At 39.7% G+C, this 18462-nt stretch overlaps 1 protein-coding gene across 3 annotated transcripts in view; it reads right to left on the reverse strand.

The window, feature by feature from the left end:
- Nucleotides 1–15114: 15114 nt before the first annotated feature.
- Nucleotides 15115–18462, reverse strand: part of CACNA1G (calcium voltage-gated channel subunit alpha1 G) — a 466079-nt gene continuing 462731 nt past the window's right edge. For all 3 annotated transcript variants that reach the window (XM_081937178.1, XM_081937177.1, XM_081937176.1), the window contains one exon: nt 15115–16660. In XM_081937178.1, the coding sequence (XP_081793304.1) occupies nt 15800–16660 (861 nt within the window). In that variant the 3' untranslated portion in view covers nt 15115–15799. The remainder of the gene's footprint in view (nt 16661–18462) is intronic.

An 18462-nucleotide genomic window follows, 5' to 3' on the forward strand; every position in this document is an offset into this window, starting at 1 on the left:
ATTTTCTGCTTTGGATGTTGCAAGAGGAGACATTTTTTACTTTAACTGCAATATTTGTCCTAAATATGATATGTTTATTTTACCGAAATTCTCATCCATTTACTTTGATGCTTCTACACCACCACCATCATTTTCATTTTTCAGTCCCTCAGAAACCATTGGAAGTTGACTTGCTTTCCTCTTTTCTATTGACTGTCAGGAGCCAATCAATGCTCCTTCCAGCTGACCCATCATAGCCAGGAAGAAAGAATAACTGGATGGGAAGATGAAATATCTATTTCCCCATCTTTTAATTTCTGTGCCCCTCTTTGGTGATTCCCTCACTACAAATCCAGATGATTGCTCTGGAAGCAGTGGTGGGATTCAAATAATTTAACAACTGGTTCTCTGCCCTAATAACTGGCTGGGTGGGCAGGGCTATGGTGGGCATGGCAAGGGTGTGTGTGTCAAGGGGAGATTTCCACCCTGAATTAAGGAGGTGAGGATCTTGGCATTCCTTGTAGCATACTTCTAAAGACAAGCAAAAATAAAACCCGAAGCAAGATCTAATAAAAACATTTTAATATAAAAGAAAATAAAGATACAAAACTTGCTAACTCAATTAACTACATTTTGGCAGAGTTATGTGCCTGTGTCCTTTTTGGCAGGCGAACGGAAGATCAGAAGAAAAAGTTAAGGAATGTGTGACGTATTATGTGACATGCGCACTAATCATTGTCAGATAAGAAATAGTTCATTCTGCTGTACAACTCAGAATATAAGCACAAGTTGGCAAACCAATTAACGCAGTGACAGTGTGACAGGCAGCACTCGGTCTCCTGCACCCCCCTGGAAGCAAAAACAGGCAGTGAGGGGCCCTCCCTGCAGCCTCCTGGTAGCAAAAACAGGGCATGTGGGCACTCCTGGAAGGGGCAGGGTAGGAAGGGGCGGGGCCAGCCAGCAATTTAACAAACATTTCACCTGAACTGGCTGAATCTCGCCACTGTGGAAGGGTATATGCAAAATTAACAAGGCAGTACCCTGTTTCCCTGAAAATAAGACCTCTCGGGATAATAAACCCAATGCACTAAAATAAGCCTTCCCCAATTATAAGCCCTCCCCAAAAATATTGCAACACAGCAGCAGCCATGAGGTGACCACGCTCGCAGCCTCCTGCACCTCAAAAGTAATAAGAGCTCTCCGAAAACAAGGCCAAGCACTTATTTTTTTTGGGGGGGGGAGTACATGGTAGTACCCTTTTATTCTGGGTTAAACTCTTATGAAAGACACAACACTACAAATGGTACAAATCACATTCACTTGTTCATCTATATTGGAGGAAGAGGCTCCAGGAGTAGGATGACATCCATTTGGGACTGCAGACAAGTCAGCATTCCAACTTCCACAACTGAGCCAGGAATGCACAGAAGCACCATATTTACTGATACAGTGAAAGGGAACAGGGATGCAGGATTTGTGCTCGCAACTCACAGAATGAAGTGATGTACCTTAACTGTACTTTTTTCCATACCAACAGAATGGTAGTAGTTGGTTTTATCACTTCCCCTGAAATGAATCCTTTCCCCCTTTTTCTACAGTATAACGAAAGCCTCTGGATGGCAGCAGTGGAGCCAATATTCTCAGAGGGAAAGGAGGCACGGTTATATATTATTGCAACATTTTGGCCTGTGGCCAGCCAGCTAATGGAACGGAGTGTAGGAAGGTCCCATGGGGATTGCTCAGTTTGTGTTGTCACACCGTATAAGTGTACCACCAACACTCCAATAGGACCGAGGGATGGTGAAGGGAACCCTCAGGCAACACGCCTGTGTAAAGAGGCAGAAAACAATAATGAATCACGCTTCTCCTTTCTTGAAAGTCTATTTCATACGATTGTGGCATTCAGCCTATGCATGATCAATGCATGCTCCAGAGGTGGGTTGCTGCCAGTTCGGCCAGGGATTTGGCGAACCGGTAGTAGTGGCAGCGGAAGGCTCCACCACCCCGCATGCGCAGAAGCGTCACGTGCACGCGTGAGCATGGGTGGGAGCGCACCCGAACCCATAGTAAAAAAAATTAGCAACCCACCTCTGGTGTGCTCGCCATTGTCTACGCTATTTACAAGGATTGCATGCAGACTGGGAGGCTCACAGGCGGTTGCTTGCCCAGTTTGAAGCAGGCAGGAGACGTACAAGAAAGATAGGACTACAACAAAGTCCTCCTTGTGCGATCCATGTGTGTTTGCTGACGACTGTGGCTGGGAGATTTTATTTATTTTTTGCATAAAACCAGGAAGAGTTGTTCTCATTGACTAATGTTTTGAGACTTTATCGAAATGTATGGCCAGTCCAGAGCCATATGCTATCTGTATTTGAATGTTAGAAAGGCAGGAGTGAAACAAAAATGCCTTATTGAGGCTGTTAGCCAGAGGTGGGTTGCCAGTTTTTTTTACTACCGGTTCGGGCACGCTCGCACGATGCTTCTGCACATGCACAGAAGCATTGGGGAGAGGGGGAGCCTCCCACCTCTGCTACTACTGGTTCAGCTGATCCAGGCTGAACCGGCAGCAGCCCACCTCTGCTGCTCGCTTGCCAAATTTTGCCCCAGGGGGATGTGACAAGAGACATTTCCACAGAGGCTTTGAGAAAGGAACAGGGTCCTCTAAATAGGAGAGACAGCTACTTTCAGGGAGCAAAACAACCTGCTGTTAATCTGTTGTAGCTCCTAACCTACAAAGGGAAAATCCAATAGCAAAAGCAGCCCAGAAGCCCCCCCCCATAATTATGCTCTCTGTATTTGACAAAACCTCGATAAATTAGATGTGCAAGTAATCATATGATGATGTTTCCTTTTCTTTGGCTCTGCCCATTCCATACAAATGAATGGGACATAACCTTCAGAACATATTGGAGAGGTAACAATATTTTAAAATTCTTCTAAGTTGGACATTTTAGAATTCCTTGGGTTTAGCAATAGCACTTAGACTTATATACCACTTCACAGTACTTTTACTGTGCCCTCTCTAAGCAGTTTACAGAGTCAGCCTATTGCCCCCAACAATCTGGCTCCTCATTTTACCCACTTCCGAAGGATGGAAGGCTCAGTCAACCTTGAGCCTGGTGAGATTTGAACTGCCAAACTGCAGCTAGCAGTCAGGTGAAGTAGCCTGCAGTACTGCACTCTAACCACTGCGCCACCTTGACTTTATAAAACAGACCTTGAAAATTTAGTTATTAAGCCATTGACTTCAACAAGATATCCCAGTGCTTTCTTAGTCCATGATTAGGTGACGTCAAAGAATGATATCTTTACCATCTTGCCCTCTTTTACTTCATTTGATTATGGGTATAAATCGGGCTTATTGACATCACAAACAATATATCCAGGACATTTCAAATGGCTGATAGAAGCTAGCCTTGGCCACATCATTCTGGATTCAGAATAGGAGGCCTTTTGAGTCAAGGATGGAGCAGAACTACCTAATATTGACCCAAATCTACGACTCCTGCAGGTTTAAAGCACTTTGGAAGCAGTGGTGGGTTGCCAATTTTTTTACTACTGGTTCGGATGCGCTCCCACACGTACTCTCTCTCTCGCGCGACGCTTCTGCCCGGACGGGTGGGCGGAGCACCTACTACTGGTTTGCCCAATCCGGGCCGAACCGGGAACAACCCACCTCTGTTGGGAAGAAAGTTGGGAGAACTTTTCAGTAGAATCATTCCATTAGGGCAATAGGCAAATATCTATAGTGCAAATTATACTATAATGTATTATAGTGTAATACATATAGTAAGATGGGCTCCCGCATGAATCCGAAAGATTGGAAGACAAAACGTTTGGTCCTGGTGACCGACCCAAGTTGGATCCTGCAGGATTATCCTGGGACCTCTACATTCGCCTTCATTCATTATAATGTAATTGGTCTTACTGTAAAAAAAAAAAGAGTATAGATTAAAATTATATGAATTTGCGAAAAACATTGTGAAAGAGGAACTACAGTTTCCCAGAAATTGCCTTAGCAATGCAGAACAGTAAACAACAAAAGAACAGACTTTACAAAACTTTTGCTGAACTGTATTTATTTGAATAAAGATTGCATAAAGTATTTTCATTGTGTGGAAGCACATTAGGTATTACAGGCAACATTATTGTGGCGCTGTTTCTTGGTAAGTGTAGAACAATTGCTGGAGTTGTGCTAAATGAATAAATGTAAGTAATCTAACACAGGGGTCCCCAACCCCCTATCCATAAACCAGCATTGAGCCATGGCATGCCAGAAACCGGTCTGTGCAAATAAGTGAAGCCCCATCCGCAGGATGCAGGCAGCACATGAAATCACGCTCTTTCCTACGGAAAAATCTCTCTCCACGGAACCAGTCCCTGGTGCCCAAAAGGTTGGGAACCACTAATCTAACAGATCTCAAAAGTGGGTCAAGAACCCAAGAAACTAAAAGTATTTAATGCACTTGTATGCCATTCATTTTCAATGGATCTGTACTGAAAGCCTGGAAATGACTACATAATGTATATACTCTGGAAGCTGGTCAGAATGCAGAGGAGGAAAAAAGCTCAAATGACACAGACCAAAATCCTACTCACAATATAACCATCTCAATCTCATGCATTACCTATTTCCATGAGGTCCTCAAGCCTGCTGCAAAAATCATGTTTTAAGAGATGTTAAAGTTAGTAGACCTGGCCCTCACCTCACCTCAGGGGTAGGGTGTATGTTCTAGACCAGTGATTCCCAATGTGGGGCCTAGTCCCTACAGGGGGGCAATTTGATTTTTAATGGGGGCAATTTGAATTTTTTAAAAACCAAGTTAATTGCCTTTAAGGCTTCTTCCATGTGAGTAGAGTTCACTTTTTGAGTAAAGTAAGAATTATGTCACCCGGGGGGGGGGGGGATCAGGATTTTAAAGATGCTTAGGTGGGGCATGGCCAAAAAAAGGTTGGGAACCACTGCTCTAGAGGATAGGGCACTACAGCAGAAAAGGCTCACCACCTGGTCCTGTCAGATGGAGATGTCTTGGCAAGAGAGAAGAAACCTTAAGCCCTTCTTTGTTTGCATCATAGATGCTGGTGGGTGGAATCAGGCTTGTTATGGCATTCTCCGACAGACGTCCCATCAGATGGAACTGTTTAGCAGATATGACCAGGATATTAAGGAGCCTCTTGCCAAGCCAAACTCCATCCACCAGCATCAAAGAAGGATCTCTCTCCAGTCAAGAGGTCATGGAGACAGAGACCAGGAAATGGGCCTTCTTAGTGGTCTCTCCTACTTATGGAAAACATTCCTGCTGGAGGAACAATCCAAGCCTAATTCAGGACAACCTCAAAATATTTTTATTCCAGAGAGCTTGGGAACCCTAGGATGCTACTGGTATACATTTTTTTGGGTTATTGTTTGTGATTGTTTTTCTCTTATAAGGATATTGAATATTTTTTATGTATGATGATATTTGTTGTTGGACATAAATTATTTCAACTTCTGCCCTCAAAACGATGCTATAGAGCACTGCATACCAGAACAACTAGACACAAGGACAGTTTTTCCCGAATGCCATCACTCTGCTTAACAACTAATTCCCACATCACTGACAATAATCTACTAAGACTGTATTACTATTCTTCTTCTCTTCCTTCCTAGTATCTATTTCTTCCAGTTGGTGAAATTCATTTTTTTTTACTACCGGTTCTATGGTCATGGCTTGGTGGTCGTGGCTTGTGAGCAGGAGAAGGATACTGCAAAATCTCCATTCCCACACCATTCTGGGACCAGCCAGTGGTGGCATTTGCTGGTTCTCCGAACTACTCAAAAGTTCCGCTGCCAGTTCTTCAGAACCTGTCAGAACCTGCTGGATTTCACCCCTGAATTCTCTTCCCACTTATGACTATAACCATGTTGCTTGTATCTTTCAATTTATATTGTTTTATTTGTTTACTAGTATGATTTGATAGTTTATTAGTAACCTTGACTGTCACTAAGGGTTGTATCTTTTTATTCTTGATGAATGTATTTTATTCCCCTTATGTACACTGAGAGCTTATGCACCAAAGACAAATTCCTTGTTTGTCTAATCACACTTGGCCAATAAAGAATTCTATGTACCTCATAGTAACAACTATGGAGTTGTTCGGACTGAGGTGGTGTACAATTTCTATCAAATTAAGGAATGGGTAAAGATTCATCCATTCTACCGTGGAGAGTAGCACAAGGCAGTTATACTACACTGTTCATTCTTTTACTTTGGCTGTGGGAAACATTTTCTTTGCTCCAAAGCAAATTATCCATGCATTTCAGACACGCCCACACCCACAAAACAAAAGATAACCCCCTTTCTTTGTTTACCACTATCATACTGTAAACCCAAGAATCTTTCACACTGTTTGGCACTAAATTTTATTAATTACACATTTTCATCTGTTTTTTTACTTTGATCTGGTTTGGTTGAAACCACAGCAAAGTTGTTATTTTCCTTTGGATCACTGTTGGTCTGCAGAACTTGTTGGGCAATTTCCCACAGCTCATTCCTCTTCCTGGTTCTTGGCTAAGCCAGCCGTTGCTCTCCCCTGTCCCATCCCTAAATATATTGTTTCTAGAACGTCTCTTTCTATGTTTTTAGAAATCATCTTCTCCAGTTCCAACTGAGCTACCATCTCAACATGAAAGCACAATTGTAGCTACGATGAGAAGCACCTGGCTATTGAATTGCCAGCGTGGTATTTTTTTCATTTTCTTAACTCACAGGAGGTTGTAAATGCAATTGAGGAAAAGTAGCCAGGCTGGCATGGTGTCATTAGATAATTTCAATGTGTTACTTTATATGTTTAACTGACCTCCCATCAAATATCCCCCCTTCATAGCAGTCTCTCAGATTGTTTTGCAAAGCACTGAAAAATAGACCCGAATACCATGCGCTGAAAAATACGAACAATAGAGGGCCTAACAATTTATTTCATTCTTGTGTAGAGTGAAGCGAAATGATTTTTTAAAAAAACTCCACCACTAGTAGTTGTTCAGGTCTTGAGGGAGGCTTTTCTTTGCACGCTCCAATTAGCTGGCGGGAGAGAGAAGTTCTATTGACTCAGCATTTTCTGGGTCTTCTCTAAGTTTTGAGGTCAGCAGGAATGAAATCAATTGCAGGTTTCCTTTCGGAGTGGAATTGGAAAATGCTGCTGTTGTGGAAATTTTCTATTTTAACAAAAAATATTTGGAAAAAAAGGGTTTTTTTTTTCATTTGGATAAATACAATAACAGTGATCCCCCACCCCACCCAGTACAAAAGAGCAAACAGTACTTAAGCAAAAGTACCTTGGTGGCACAGTGGTTAGAATGCAGTACTGCTGGCTACTTCTGCTGACTGCCGCCTGCCTGCAATTTGACAGACCGAATCTCATCAGGCTCAAGGTTGACTCAGCCTCCCATCCTTCCGAGGTGGGTAAAATAAGGAGCCAGATTGTTGGGGGCAATAGGCTGGCTCTGTAAACTGCTAGAGAGGACTGTAAAAGCACTGTGAAATGGTATATAAGTCTAAGTGCTATTCCTATTGCTATTAAATCATAATAACTTCTACAGAATAGTAAAATTACAGAATACCTATTCTGAATAGATAGCAGTTTTGAGATGTGCTTTCTTGCTGCATACCGTAAGTAAATAACAATGATCAGTGGTGGATTGCCAATTTTTTTTATTACGGTTTGGGTGGATGGGCGGAGCCTCTTGCCGTCACTACTACCAGTTTGTCCAATCTGGGCCAAACCTGGAACAACCCACCTCTACCAATGATGCATGGTTTTTCTGAAAAACAAGAATGAAGAGCCCGTCTGCCAACTGCTCTGGGGTAGAGCAAACAGGATTCAGCTTTAGACTAGACTAGACTAGACTAGACTAGACTAGACTAGACTAAACTAGAAGTTGGAAAGGACCTTGACGTTCTTCTAGTCCAACACCCTGCTTAGGCAGGAAACCCTATACCACTTCAGACAAATGGTTATACAATCTCTTCTTAAAAACTTCCAGTGTTGGAGCATTCACAACTTCTGGAGGCAAGTTGTTCCACTAATTAACTAGACATACCCAGTTCTTGCAACCGTTCTTTATATGTTTTAGCCTCCAGTCCCCTAATCAGCTTGATTTGAATCCATTGTTACAATCATTATTACCAACTTCTCTCCAGGGATTCAGTTACTCTCCTCAGCTCAAGTCTGAGAAACTGGTGGCTCTCCATATTTTGCTAGTTTGCAAATCCCAGCAGCCCAAACCAACCTACCCCCTTCGGGGAGAGGGGGCGGTCTATAAATCAAATAAACTTAAACTTAACTTAAACTTCCTGTCAGTGTCTTAAGACAACAAGGAAAGGTAGAAGCAAGCACGGGTAATCCAAAAATCCCCGGTGGAGCCACTTTCACTACTTCACATCAAACTATATTGGACAGTCAAGTATGGGGAATTGATGGCTTTGTCTCTACTTAATATCCTAGTATAATTTCTTATTGGGGACGACAGGAATTAAACTGTTTTGTCTGTCTAGAGCAGTTTATGCATTGATACATTCCTACATGTCATGAGAATTTCTTTTGAGTTGTATGCAAATCTTTCTGAGTTGAAGTTTTGTGAAGTGAATGCCTATGTTCCCATACATTATTTATAATTTGTAGAATGATATAAATCAAGCCAAATATTTAGGAAGGATCCCTCTTGGAATTTATGCCAACTATAGCTAATAGCCCTGGAAGCTGAAACTTTTGTGGAATTATATTCCCAAATGCATTAAGGAAACCTTTAATAAATAAACTGATGTTCAGGATATCTGTTCTGTTAGATATATAGTTAAACAGATAGAGATGTTAGGAATAAAATAACAAAACTGCACATCTTTTACTTTCAAAATCTTTTAATAGTACACATTTGTCTTTCTCATTTGTAAAGTTTTACACTCATTTAAAAAAAAAGATATTTTAATCCAATACTCCCCATTCATTTCATCTTTTGTTTCCCTGACCATATACCCAGTTTTCAGTCTCTGTACCTGATATGCTATAACAATAAGTTGATTATTAAATACAAAGTTCTAAAATAGTTACTAGATTGTTTATGGACATTGGTACTGTGGCTACTCTAGTAATTTTTGTGAAAGATTCTACATGGGTTATTATAGTCAGGGGGCACAGAAGGAAAGAAGGGGCGCATTGTTAGCCCGTAAAACTTATTTTCTTTTTCAGTTGAGTACATTCTATAGAAGCCAAAAAAAGTATTTATTGTTTTTCTTCTTCCAAATTATCCGCAGTTTAAATAACCTGTAATCTCTCTAAAAGGTATAGAAATACTATGTGCAATGTTTGCAAATATGGAATTTACATTGTCTCTCCCCCCCCCCCCCCTTGATGTGGTAGCAAATCTTTACCCTCATAAATTACTATAACCTGGCAAAAACAGAATTGTCTCTTCTTACCAGCAGACACTAAGTCCATAGTATTAAAGTGCTGGTGTGCTTTGAAACAAACTGGATAGAAATTGCCATGGGGGATTAGGAACAGAAATAAACCTTTTGATTAATACATTTTAAAAAATAATGTAGAGCTGCAGCATTGGAGAGAGCTAGAGAAAAATCCAGTTCTAAACACACTCAGATGCACCAAAGTCTTAATGAACAAAATATATATCATATTCCTGTAAATGATGATCAAATCACAAAAGGTTTTTTTCCTCTTCTATAATGATTACAACATTAAGTTAGCCTACTTATTTGTAGCATACATTACATCTCAGTAGGGCTGTTGATTTATTTAAGATTTTTATTTGATTAAAAATGGACATTTAAATCCAAAAGTCAGTGTCTTAAACATTCATAAATTAGCCTATGACCAAAGCTGTTAGCGTAACAAAATATTCCTTTCGATAACAATAATAAAAGCTATAATATCTCTTTCAAGATTACTCATTCAGGTTTTGCTTTTTCCTGTAATCAAGCTTTCCAATATACTAATTTATTAATATTAGCAGAGTTCAGACCTTAAACCAGTCTCATCTGTAGAGCCCTTTTCTTAAATGTCGTCCTCGTTCTTAATTTAGCATATATGTACTAAATATGTGCATAAAGTTACACAATGCAGCTGGGATCAACTATTTTAAGCTATACAACATAGAACAGACATCTCACGGGAATCATAGAAAGTGTATGTTAAGTTTGTAGCTTACTTTTTAAACTACATTGACAAACTGAAGCTTATAGTACGGCTTATCATGATCAAAGACAGACTAATACACAGCTATATTAATTTCAGAATTCCATTCGTGCCATGGGTGTAAGACCCTTCCGATTGGAGGTACTGGCCAATTCTTTTTTCTCCCCCAGTCTGGCCTCAGCCACTTTCCTTTGGGAAAATCTCTTCCCTAAAGAGAGAGACAACGGACCAAGGGCAGGGGACTTAAGGATTGCATCTGTGAGCAACTACCCATCTTCCCCACCTCCTCAAAATGTGTTTAGAACTGGGCAATAAATTTTAATTGACCTTTGGGAAAACAGGAAAAAAAACCAAATCAAAACCTTAACATAGAACCAATCTTTCTCCTAAGTCTTCATATTAAACGGCAAGACCTCAGTTCACTTCTATTACTAAGATGCTTGGCAGGAATAGACACTGCTCTCGTGATTTCTAAAAAATAAATAAATACAAAAACTATGAATAGAACCATTCTACAGAATCGCTGTACATCTCTTCAGAACCATTGTGTTTTGCTTTTTATAAAAAAGTCTAATGTTATTTAAAAAAGGCCCAACCCAAAGTTATTTAAAATCCCATGAAGATTATTGCACACACAGTAGTACTTCAATTAGATTTTCTCAAAAGGGCAAGTAGAAAATATTTGTATCACAAAGTATGCATGCTTTATTTTCCTGAATGCATTAGCTTACAGTAAGTTATGTATTGATTGGTCTTTATTGAATATAATCCCATGAAGCAACTCCTTAGTTTTATTAACATTCCAACAATGCTTCCCAAGCACCGAAAATCTACTAATTTTAATCCTTTTTTTTTAATTTGAGTGGTGATAGTTCCTCTCATTTCAAAGCAGGCTACATTTTGCATTCTAGTTTCTTCCTAATATATTGCACTTTACACCTTACTCAGAGATTAGGTATTGAAGGTGTAGGGCACGATTGATTTCGTATTACTAGACAACTAGTGCACATTTTAACCACTGTAGATACTGCAGGCCCTTTGGTTGCCTTAGCAAATTAGGCTGTTAGCGGAAGAGATATTTGTGACTATGCAAAAGGTCTAGAAGAGGTGTCTAGGACAGCCCACCCCAGCTAATTCACCATGGCCAACTCATTGTGGGACAATTGAATGCTATATTAATTGTTTTGTTCAGTTACTTTTATTACTGGTGACCATGTTTTCATTGAAATTATTGTAACTTTGGTATTTTTGGATTGAATTGAATTTATTTTATTATCATCGGTCACACTTCTCTCAAAATCAATTTAACTTTTGTATATTTGTGTTGTATTTTGTATTGAATTGTCTTGCGGTAAGTTGACCATAGAGAGTTGTCCATGGCAAGTCGGCTGTGGTGAGTTGTCCCACAGGATCATATTGCCCAATTCTGATGCTTCTGCATTGCTCTGTCTCATTAACTTCATTGTCTTCACATGTCAAATTGATCTGAGTTCTATTTTGGGAAAGCCATACTGGATGCTGTAGGTACACAGACCTTGGGGATAAACATGATGGATGAATGGGCAGATGTTCAGAGGAGCATGGTTACATGAGGGAGAGTGACAAAACAAGGGATACAATTCCTTCACTATACATAAGGTTGATTATCGGCAGCTGGCTTCAATGTAGAGAAACCAAGTAATTAAGCCAAAAATAAAGGACTAAAATCATTCAGATCATCATATTGTGCTTTTTCCTACATTTTACACGAGAAGATCACAACAAACTAATTTGTAAGCATCACACTAATTGCCTATATATTAAAATGATTAATAGGTTCAAGAAAAGTAGTCTAATTTGAGTTGGTGACCTGGTTAGATTTCATTTCCTACTCAATGGACTGGAATAATGACAGCGTTATAAATTGAATGTTTCTAATTTTCCACAAGCAGGGTGGCACTAAAGTAAGAGTCTAATGGTATGGAGCATTTTGAAGACTCTGATAAACAATGCCCCTGTACTTCAGAGAGATTTAAACGATTACCAGTTGTCAAAATTCATTTGGAGAGTGTTTTTAGGAGTGTCCAATGTGAGTTGATTTTATAATCATAAAGATACACGTTTCAGTGTTTAAGATTATATCCTCAATTCAAACTGGGTTTTAAAATATGATTAGGGATTGTTTTCAATCAATATTTATTTTTGGTTTAGTTCCTATATTTAACAAAATGTGGTCTATATGAGCGCATTACCTAGAATATCTATTAAAGATATTCTGGGTTTAAAGCATTTATTAAGACTGCAATGGTAAATACATTTAACAGAGAGATTAAGCTGAAACCAATTATTTTAGCAAAAATAGTCATGTGGCTTGAAAAGCAAGGTCATTTTATCCTATTATTATTTTTAAGAATGAATAAAGGGACAATGTGATCCATAGAAAAGAGCCATTTGATCACATCAATACTGACAAATTCACATTTGTACTCTGAAGAGACTCCCCAAATTATGCCAGCACAAATCTGAGGATCCTTGGATATGCACAATACTGATTTATCTGAAGAGTCATGCTTTTTCTTGAACACAAGAAATCAGAGGTATGTGCAAAAACTAACTTTCTGCTGTATCTTATATTTGTCAAGTTAGTTGTGTACAAGAGAGAGCTGGAGACTGTAAGATATTCAGAGTGTTCTAACTAGATCTTCTAGTAAGAGTTTCTTTCTAGTGAAAGGGTTAATTTTTAACAGGTGAAGCCCAAGTAGGCTTGCAACTCAGTTGAGAAGATTTTGAGAAGGTTTGAAGGAATGAGTCTGTCTCAAATTATCTGATAAAAGGTATACAGATGGTCCTCTACTTTTGACCAATTTGGGAGCAGAATTTCCAATGCTAAGCGAGGCAATCATTAAGTGAGTTGCACCAGATTTTACAAACTTTTTGTTCTGGACATTAAGCAACTCCAGCTCCTCCCCTTGATTTTGCTCGTTGGAAGCCCCCTGGGGAGATTTCAAATGTCAGGATCACGTGACCCCCCCCTGGGATATTGCAACTGTCACAAATGCATGCCGGTTGCTAAATGTCCAAATTTTGTGGGGACATAGCAGTGATCATAAGTGTGAGGAACAATAGTAAGTCACTTTTTCAGCGCTGTCATAATTTCGAATGATCATTAAACAATTGATCGTACGTCAAGGACTACTTGTATAAGTAGAAGAGCAGCATTTTGGGATCATCTTTTGTATTAGGGCAGAAATAATAATTTAAAAAAATGCTGTAAAAATACCTAATGCAAAACACCACACTATTGTTGTGCAAGATCTGCTGTTTCCATGGTGGCATCTGTGGAAGTCAGATGGTTATTCCCAATGCTTAATTTCTTGGAAAATAATTCTGTGGATCATAGCATTCTAGGGAAAAAAGGCTTTTGACTTAAAAACCCTTACCCCGATGGGGAATTTCTGCTGCTTATTTAGAACTAGAAAAAAGGAAATGCTTGGGGCATTTTTAATCTATTTGTTCTTCTACTGTTAAGTTAAGCTCTGGCACTGAAAATTGAGTCCTGGCACTCCACTAAAATGGAGAAAAGATGTCTAGAACTTGGCATGGTTAATGGTTAAAGCCGAGTGAGGTTAATGCCAACTGGAATTAACTTGCATGGAAGAAATGGCATGTGAGATTATAAGTGGTAGACTAGAGGCGCTCTAGTCTCCAGGACTATAATCTGCTAAATAAAACATCTTGACTTAAGTGGGAAAAAGAATCCTTTCTAGGATTTTTCTTTGAGAATTATTTGAATATCAAAATACAATTGGGGTCTCCCTCTCTTAAGCAAGGCTAGTAGAAAAAGAATGTGTGTGAAGGGATTGCAATATTGCAAATCAGTATCAATTTAAGTGAAAAAAAACCAATGCATTTAATTTTGTAACTGCCAGTCTGGTTTGGCTATATGATGCCCCCTGTATTGGGGGGGGGGGGGGAGGCCTCATTTAATTTCAACAATATCTTTGAGGATGAAGATGGTGATGAGGAGGAAGAGGGGAAGAAGTAATCATTCTAGATGTCTGATCATTAAATTGCAAATTGATGAACTCACTCTGGGCTGCCTCTACATTTGATTGATTAGAAGTTAATGTAACTTAAAGTTCCTTCACACAATTCTCCTACTGCAGAGTGTGAAGCTAATTTGAAAAATCCTCAGCATTCACCTTAGATGACTCCTTTACGAGGACACACTGAATGACAACAATGTTCTCGGTCTCTCTAGTGGGAACTAGAGCAGCTCAGGATACACACACCCCTTCACTAGTCCATATTGTGCCTGTCACAGTAGCCTGACATGTTTAGCGTATCTCATATCTGTAGGGGTGTGAATAGATAGTAGGAAACTTCGCCTGCTGTACCTGTGGCAAATCTGATTTCCACCCATACGATTCACTCATTTCAGGTGTACGTCTCTGACCTTCTTATCCCTTTCATAGCAGCGGGTGCCATTGGAATAAACAGAAGGTACACATTCATACTACATGTCCCAAGTCAAAGGATGTATTCCTGTTGTTAGACACTGAATATCTGCCGCTACGGAGACTGAGTTTCAGAGGAGCATAGCCTTTTCTATAGAGCAATGGTTGCACTTCATAAAGATAAACAAAAATGATAGTTAAGGACTGAAGTTGCTCATAAGTAAGGAAGTGTCCATTCTACTTGGATACTTCCAATTGAGATGGATTTGTAAGCAGCTGCCCTTGACTCTCAGGTTAGCTTCTTCCACCAAAAGAGAGAGTGAACTAAGACTTTTAGGGGTAAGGAAATAGCTGGAGTATCAGTTTCCCCCCCCCCCTTCTCCTCCAACCTACCAGTGTTGGCCAGTGGGACCAGAGAATGTTTCTCATCCTAAATATTCTGGCTCCATAAGATTTTGGAGATTGTTATGGAAAGTCATGACAACATATATGAATGCATATTGCCGGAAAGCAGTTGAATTATCAATGTAATGGGCATTTTTTGCAAATCTGTCTGTTTATACTCTGTTCATTGTTTAATTTCTGTATTTCCTTTTGCTTTGCACTGTAATAAAATCCAATTTGGAAATAGATATGGCTAATCTCTGCAGAAAATAGTGGATGGTTCAGTACATGAAATGCATTATAATTGCAACAATTCTTATTTATGGTTTAATATGGGGCACATGTTCTCTGTAATGCACTAACGGCTACATCTTGTGCTTTGCAAAAGAAAATAAAAGAAAGAAAACAGAAAAAAGAGGGAGGGTTAAATATGTAATTTTAAAGGTCAAAATATTCATTTTTTTTAAAAAAAAATACCAACATAGTTTCAGGAATATTCCGAGATACATAAAACAAGAGAAAATAAACCAGGTTTTTAAGCCACAAAATGTACTACATACTGCAATACTAGGTTCAATTAATTTAATAAAATAGACTATACATATAGACTCTGAACAATGTATTGCTTTTACCCAAGCAGAACTTATGCTTAAGTAAGCGTGATATAGCTTAATCATTCTTCTACCAGCTAGCTCTTTTTTAAACTTTGGATTTTTTAAAAAATCAGTGCCGTTTTAGAATAGAGAGGTTTAATTTATTACATGAGGGAGGGGGGGGGAACGTTTGGCACCAGTAACAGAAAAGAAACCATTTCAAGGGTCAACATCTGGTTGATCAAAGGAAAAACTAGGGAGCGTCAACAAGTCTTTCTTTGGAGTTGGAGTTATTGACAGACTGTCTGGGAGGGTAGAGTCCCCTGCATCCACAGAGTCCTTGGAGTCCCAAGATGGCGCACGTCTTCTCAAGCAAACATCTGCACTGGAAGGGGACGTGGTGCAAGACCTCCTTAGTAGCAACCTCTGTTCCTCAGGAGGGTCTATGGATATACATGGGGGGCTCATTTTTTTCTTTGGCCGTGTCCCTTGCAAGCCTTCCATTTCACTGAAGACCTGACTGATGAAGCCAGAAGAACTAGAGGTGGAATGATGTTGGGGGCTGTTTTCCATGGAACAAATTTCTATGGAATGTCTCCTTTGATCGTCTAACCACGATGACGGTTTTTTAAGAAGACCTTGTGTATCCACACTGTAGCATTTCTTCAGGTCCTTCAAAGGAACATTGCCACTGTTGCCTACATTTCTCTTAGGGGTCTCAGGCTGGACCACTGATGAGGCACTCATGGCTGAACAAGTTCCTGAAGTAAAACAGCTGTTTATTTCTGATACTTCTTGGTCCATCGGATCCCCAGGTAGTTCCTGAAGAGAGTCTGTACAGGCACACAAATCTGGAACATGCTTGGAGATGTTATATTGATTGCGGGAATGTTGCTGAGTGTGAACACTGGATCGGGCCCAGCTGGCAGACTCTCTTGCTTCCGAGGATGTCAAAGTGATAGAAAGGTCCTCGGTGGACGGGGCTGACAAATTGGAATCAGAGAGCTCACTCACCTCGGTGTGGAGGTTCTCTCTGCTTTCTGAACTATGAGTATCCGAAGAATCGTTCCGTATGGCCATCTGTGCGGGAGGTATCAAAGAATCAGAAGAAACACATAGAAGGAGCATTAGTACAGGCAAGGTGCAAGATGTAAACGGCATATTATCGATGACAACTGAATTTTAGTTTTCTGTGTGATAGACTGAAAACTCAAGCAAGCTCCGGTTTCAAGGTTTACAAGCTGCTCTCATAATGCACTGCAGTCACATTATCTATTTTGCACATGTTGCACACTCTCCAATTCATGAAGCTTTGGGATTAGTTGGAAACTCTTGCTCAGTCTAAATTCCCTTTTCCTTATGCTCAGGAGAACTGTGATAGAACTGTGCCTTCAGAATAGTCTATATGGCACATTTGGCTCACAGCCAAGAGGTGTCTGCAAACGACCTTGGGGGACAGCTGATTATGAACAGAAGCTAAGCAGGAGTTTTACTCTTAGAAAGGCCTCTTTTAGGCATTCAGGAGCTTAGGTAGCATTCATGCTGAATAAAACACGTAAATCAGGGCTCAGTGTAGTATATATTCAATATTGTGCCTAGCACAATAGAGCATGCCCTATAATTCTTGGTTTTTCAAGTCACAAAATCAAGCCTAGTAAAGTTTTTATACAAACATGGCCCAGTTCATGGAAGAAGATAGAAATACATTCATGAGGGTAGGGGGCTGTTGTTACATTTATTTCTTTAAAAAAAAACTTTTTAATTAAAGCTTTTACAGTGCTGTGCTGCTTTACAGAGAAAGAAGAATTGTTGGCTTGATTATGCGTTCAATTAAATAAAAGCATGTTGCTACAGGGTTATGAAACTAAAAACGCTGCACAACATTTTTATTTGTTGAAATGGCACTTTTGTGTGTCCACGGAGACCGCTGTTAAGGTGAGTAAAGAACATTTATTAGATTTACTACAAAGGTGAATTTTAGGATATTCACAGAAGGCTTGTCAGTATTCTTAGAAGGCTCTGGTTTCTACCACTGCAAATTATATTTAGAAGTAACCTTCTTCCCCCAGAAAAGCAAAAGAAATAGAAGGGAGTCCTTAGACTTGAAGAAAGATACTGAGGTGGTGGGATTCCCACTGCTTGTAGAGGAGAGATGGCTGTCTAATTCCCATAGTGCTAAACCTGGCCAATCTGCCACTTGTCAATTTTGGAGCTAGGACTGGACAAGGACTTGGAATCAGCATGTCTGCAATTGGGTTAGTGCCTAGCATTTTCAGTAGTGATGAAGGATGCAGTAGGTGTGAATACCCGCATTGGGCTGACCCAGTATTCATTAGAATAATAATAATAATAATAATAATAATAATAATAATAATAATAATAATAATAATAATAATAATAATAATAATAATTATTATTATTATTTCTTAGCCGCACCCTCTCCCGAAGGACTCGGGGCGGCGTACAATAAAACATATAAAAAACAAATATGGACAAAACATACATATAAGATAGACGTATACAAGAAAAACACTTTTGCAGTGCACTGGCAGGGAACAACTCCCTGCGCAGGGCTTTTCTGTTCTTCAAAATCAACAGATTGACTTTCACCAAGGAATTCATCACTAATTGCCATGGCAGCCCCAAGAAAAGAATGGGAAGTTGAATGGCAGGATATTCTGGAACTATAAAAGGAGAACTGTGTCAGAACGTCAGAAGTGGTGGGTGTTTCATCACTGGAAGCTTTTAAGAAGAGACTGGACAGTCACTTGTCTGAAATGGTTTAGGGTCTCCTGCTTGAGCAGGGGGCTGGGCTAGAAGACCTCCAAGGTTCCTTCCAGTTCTATTCTGTCTGATTGATTGCCTGATGTACAAACAGGATT

Source organism: Natrix helvetica (assembly GCF_964273705.1).
Source record: "Natrix helvetica genome assembly, chromosome: 1".
Taxonomy (NCBI): Eukaryota; Metazoa; Chordata; class Lepidosauria; order Squamata; family Natricidae; genus Natrix; species Natrix helvetica.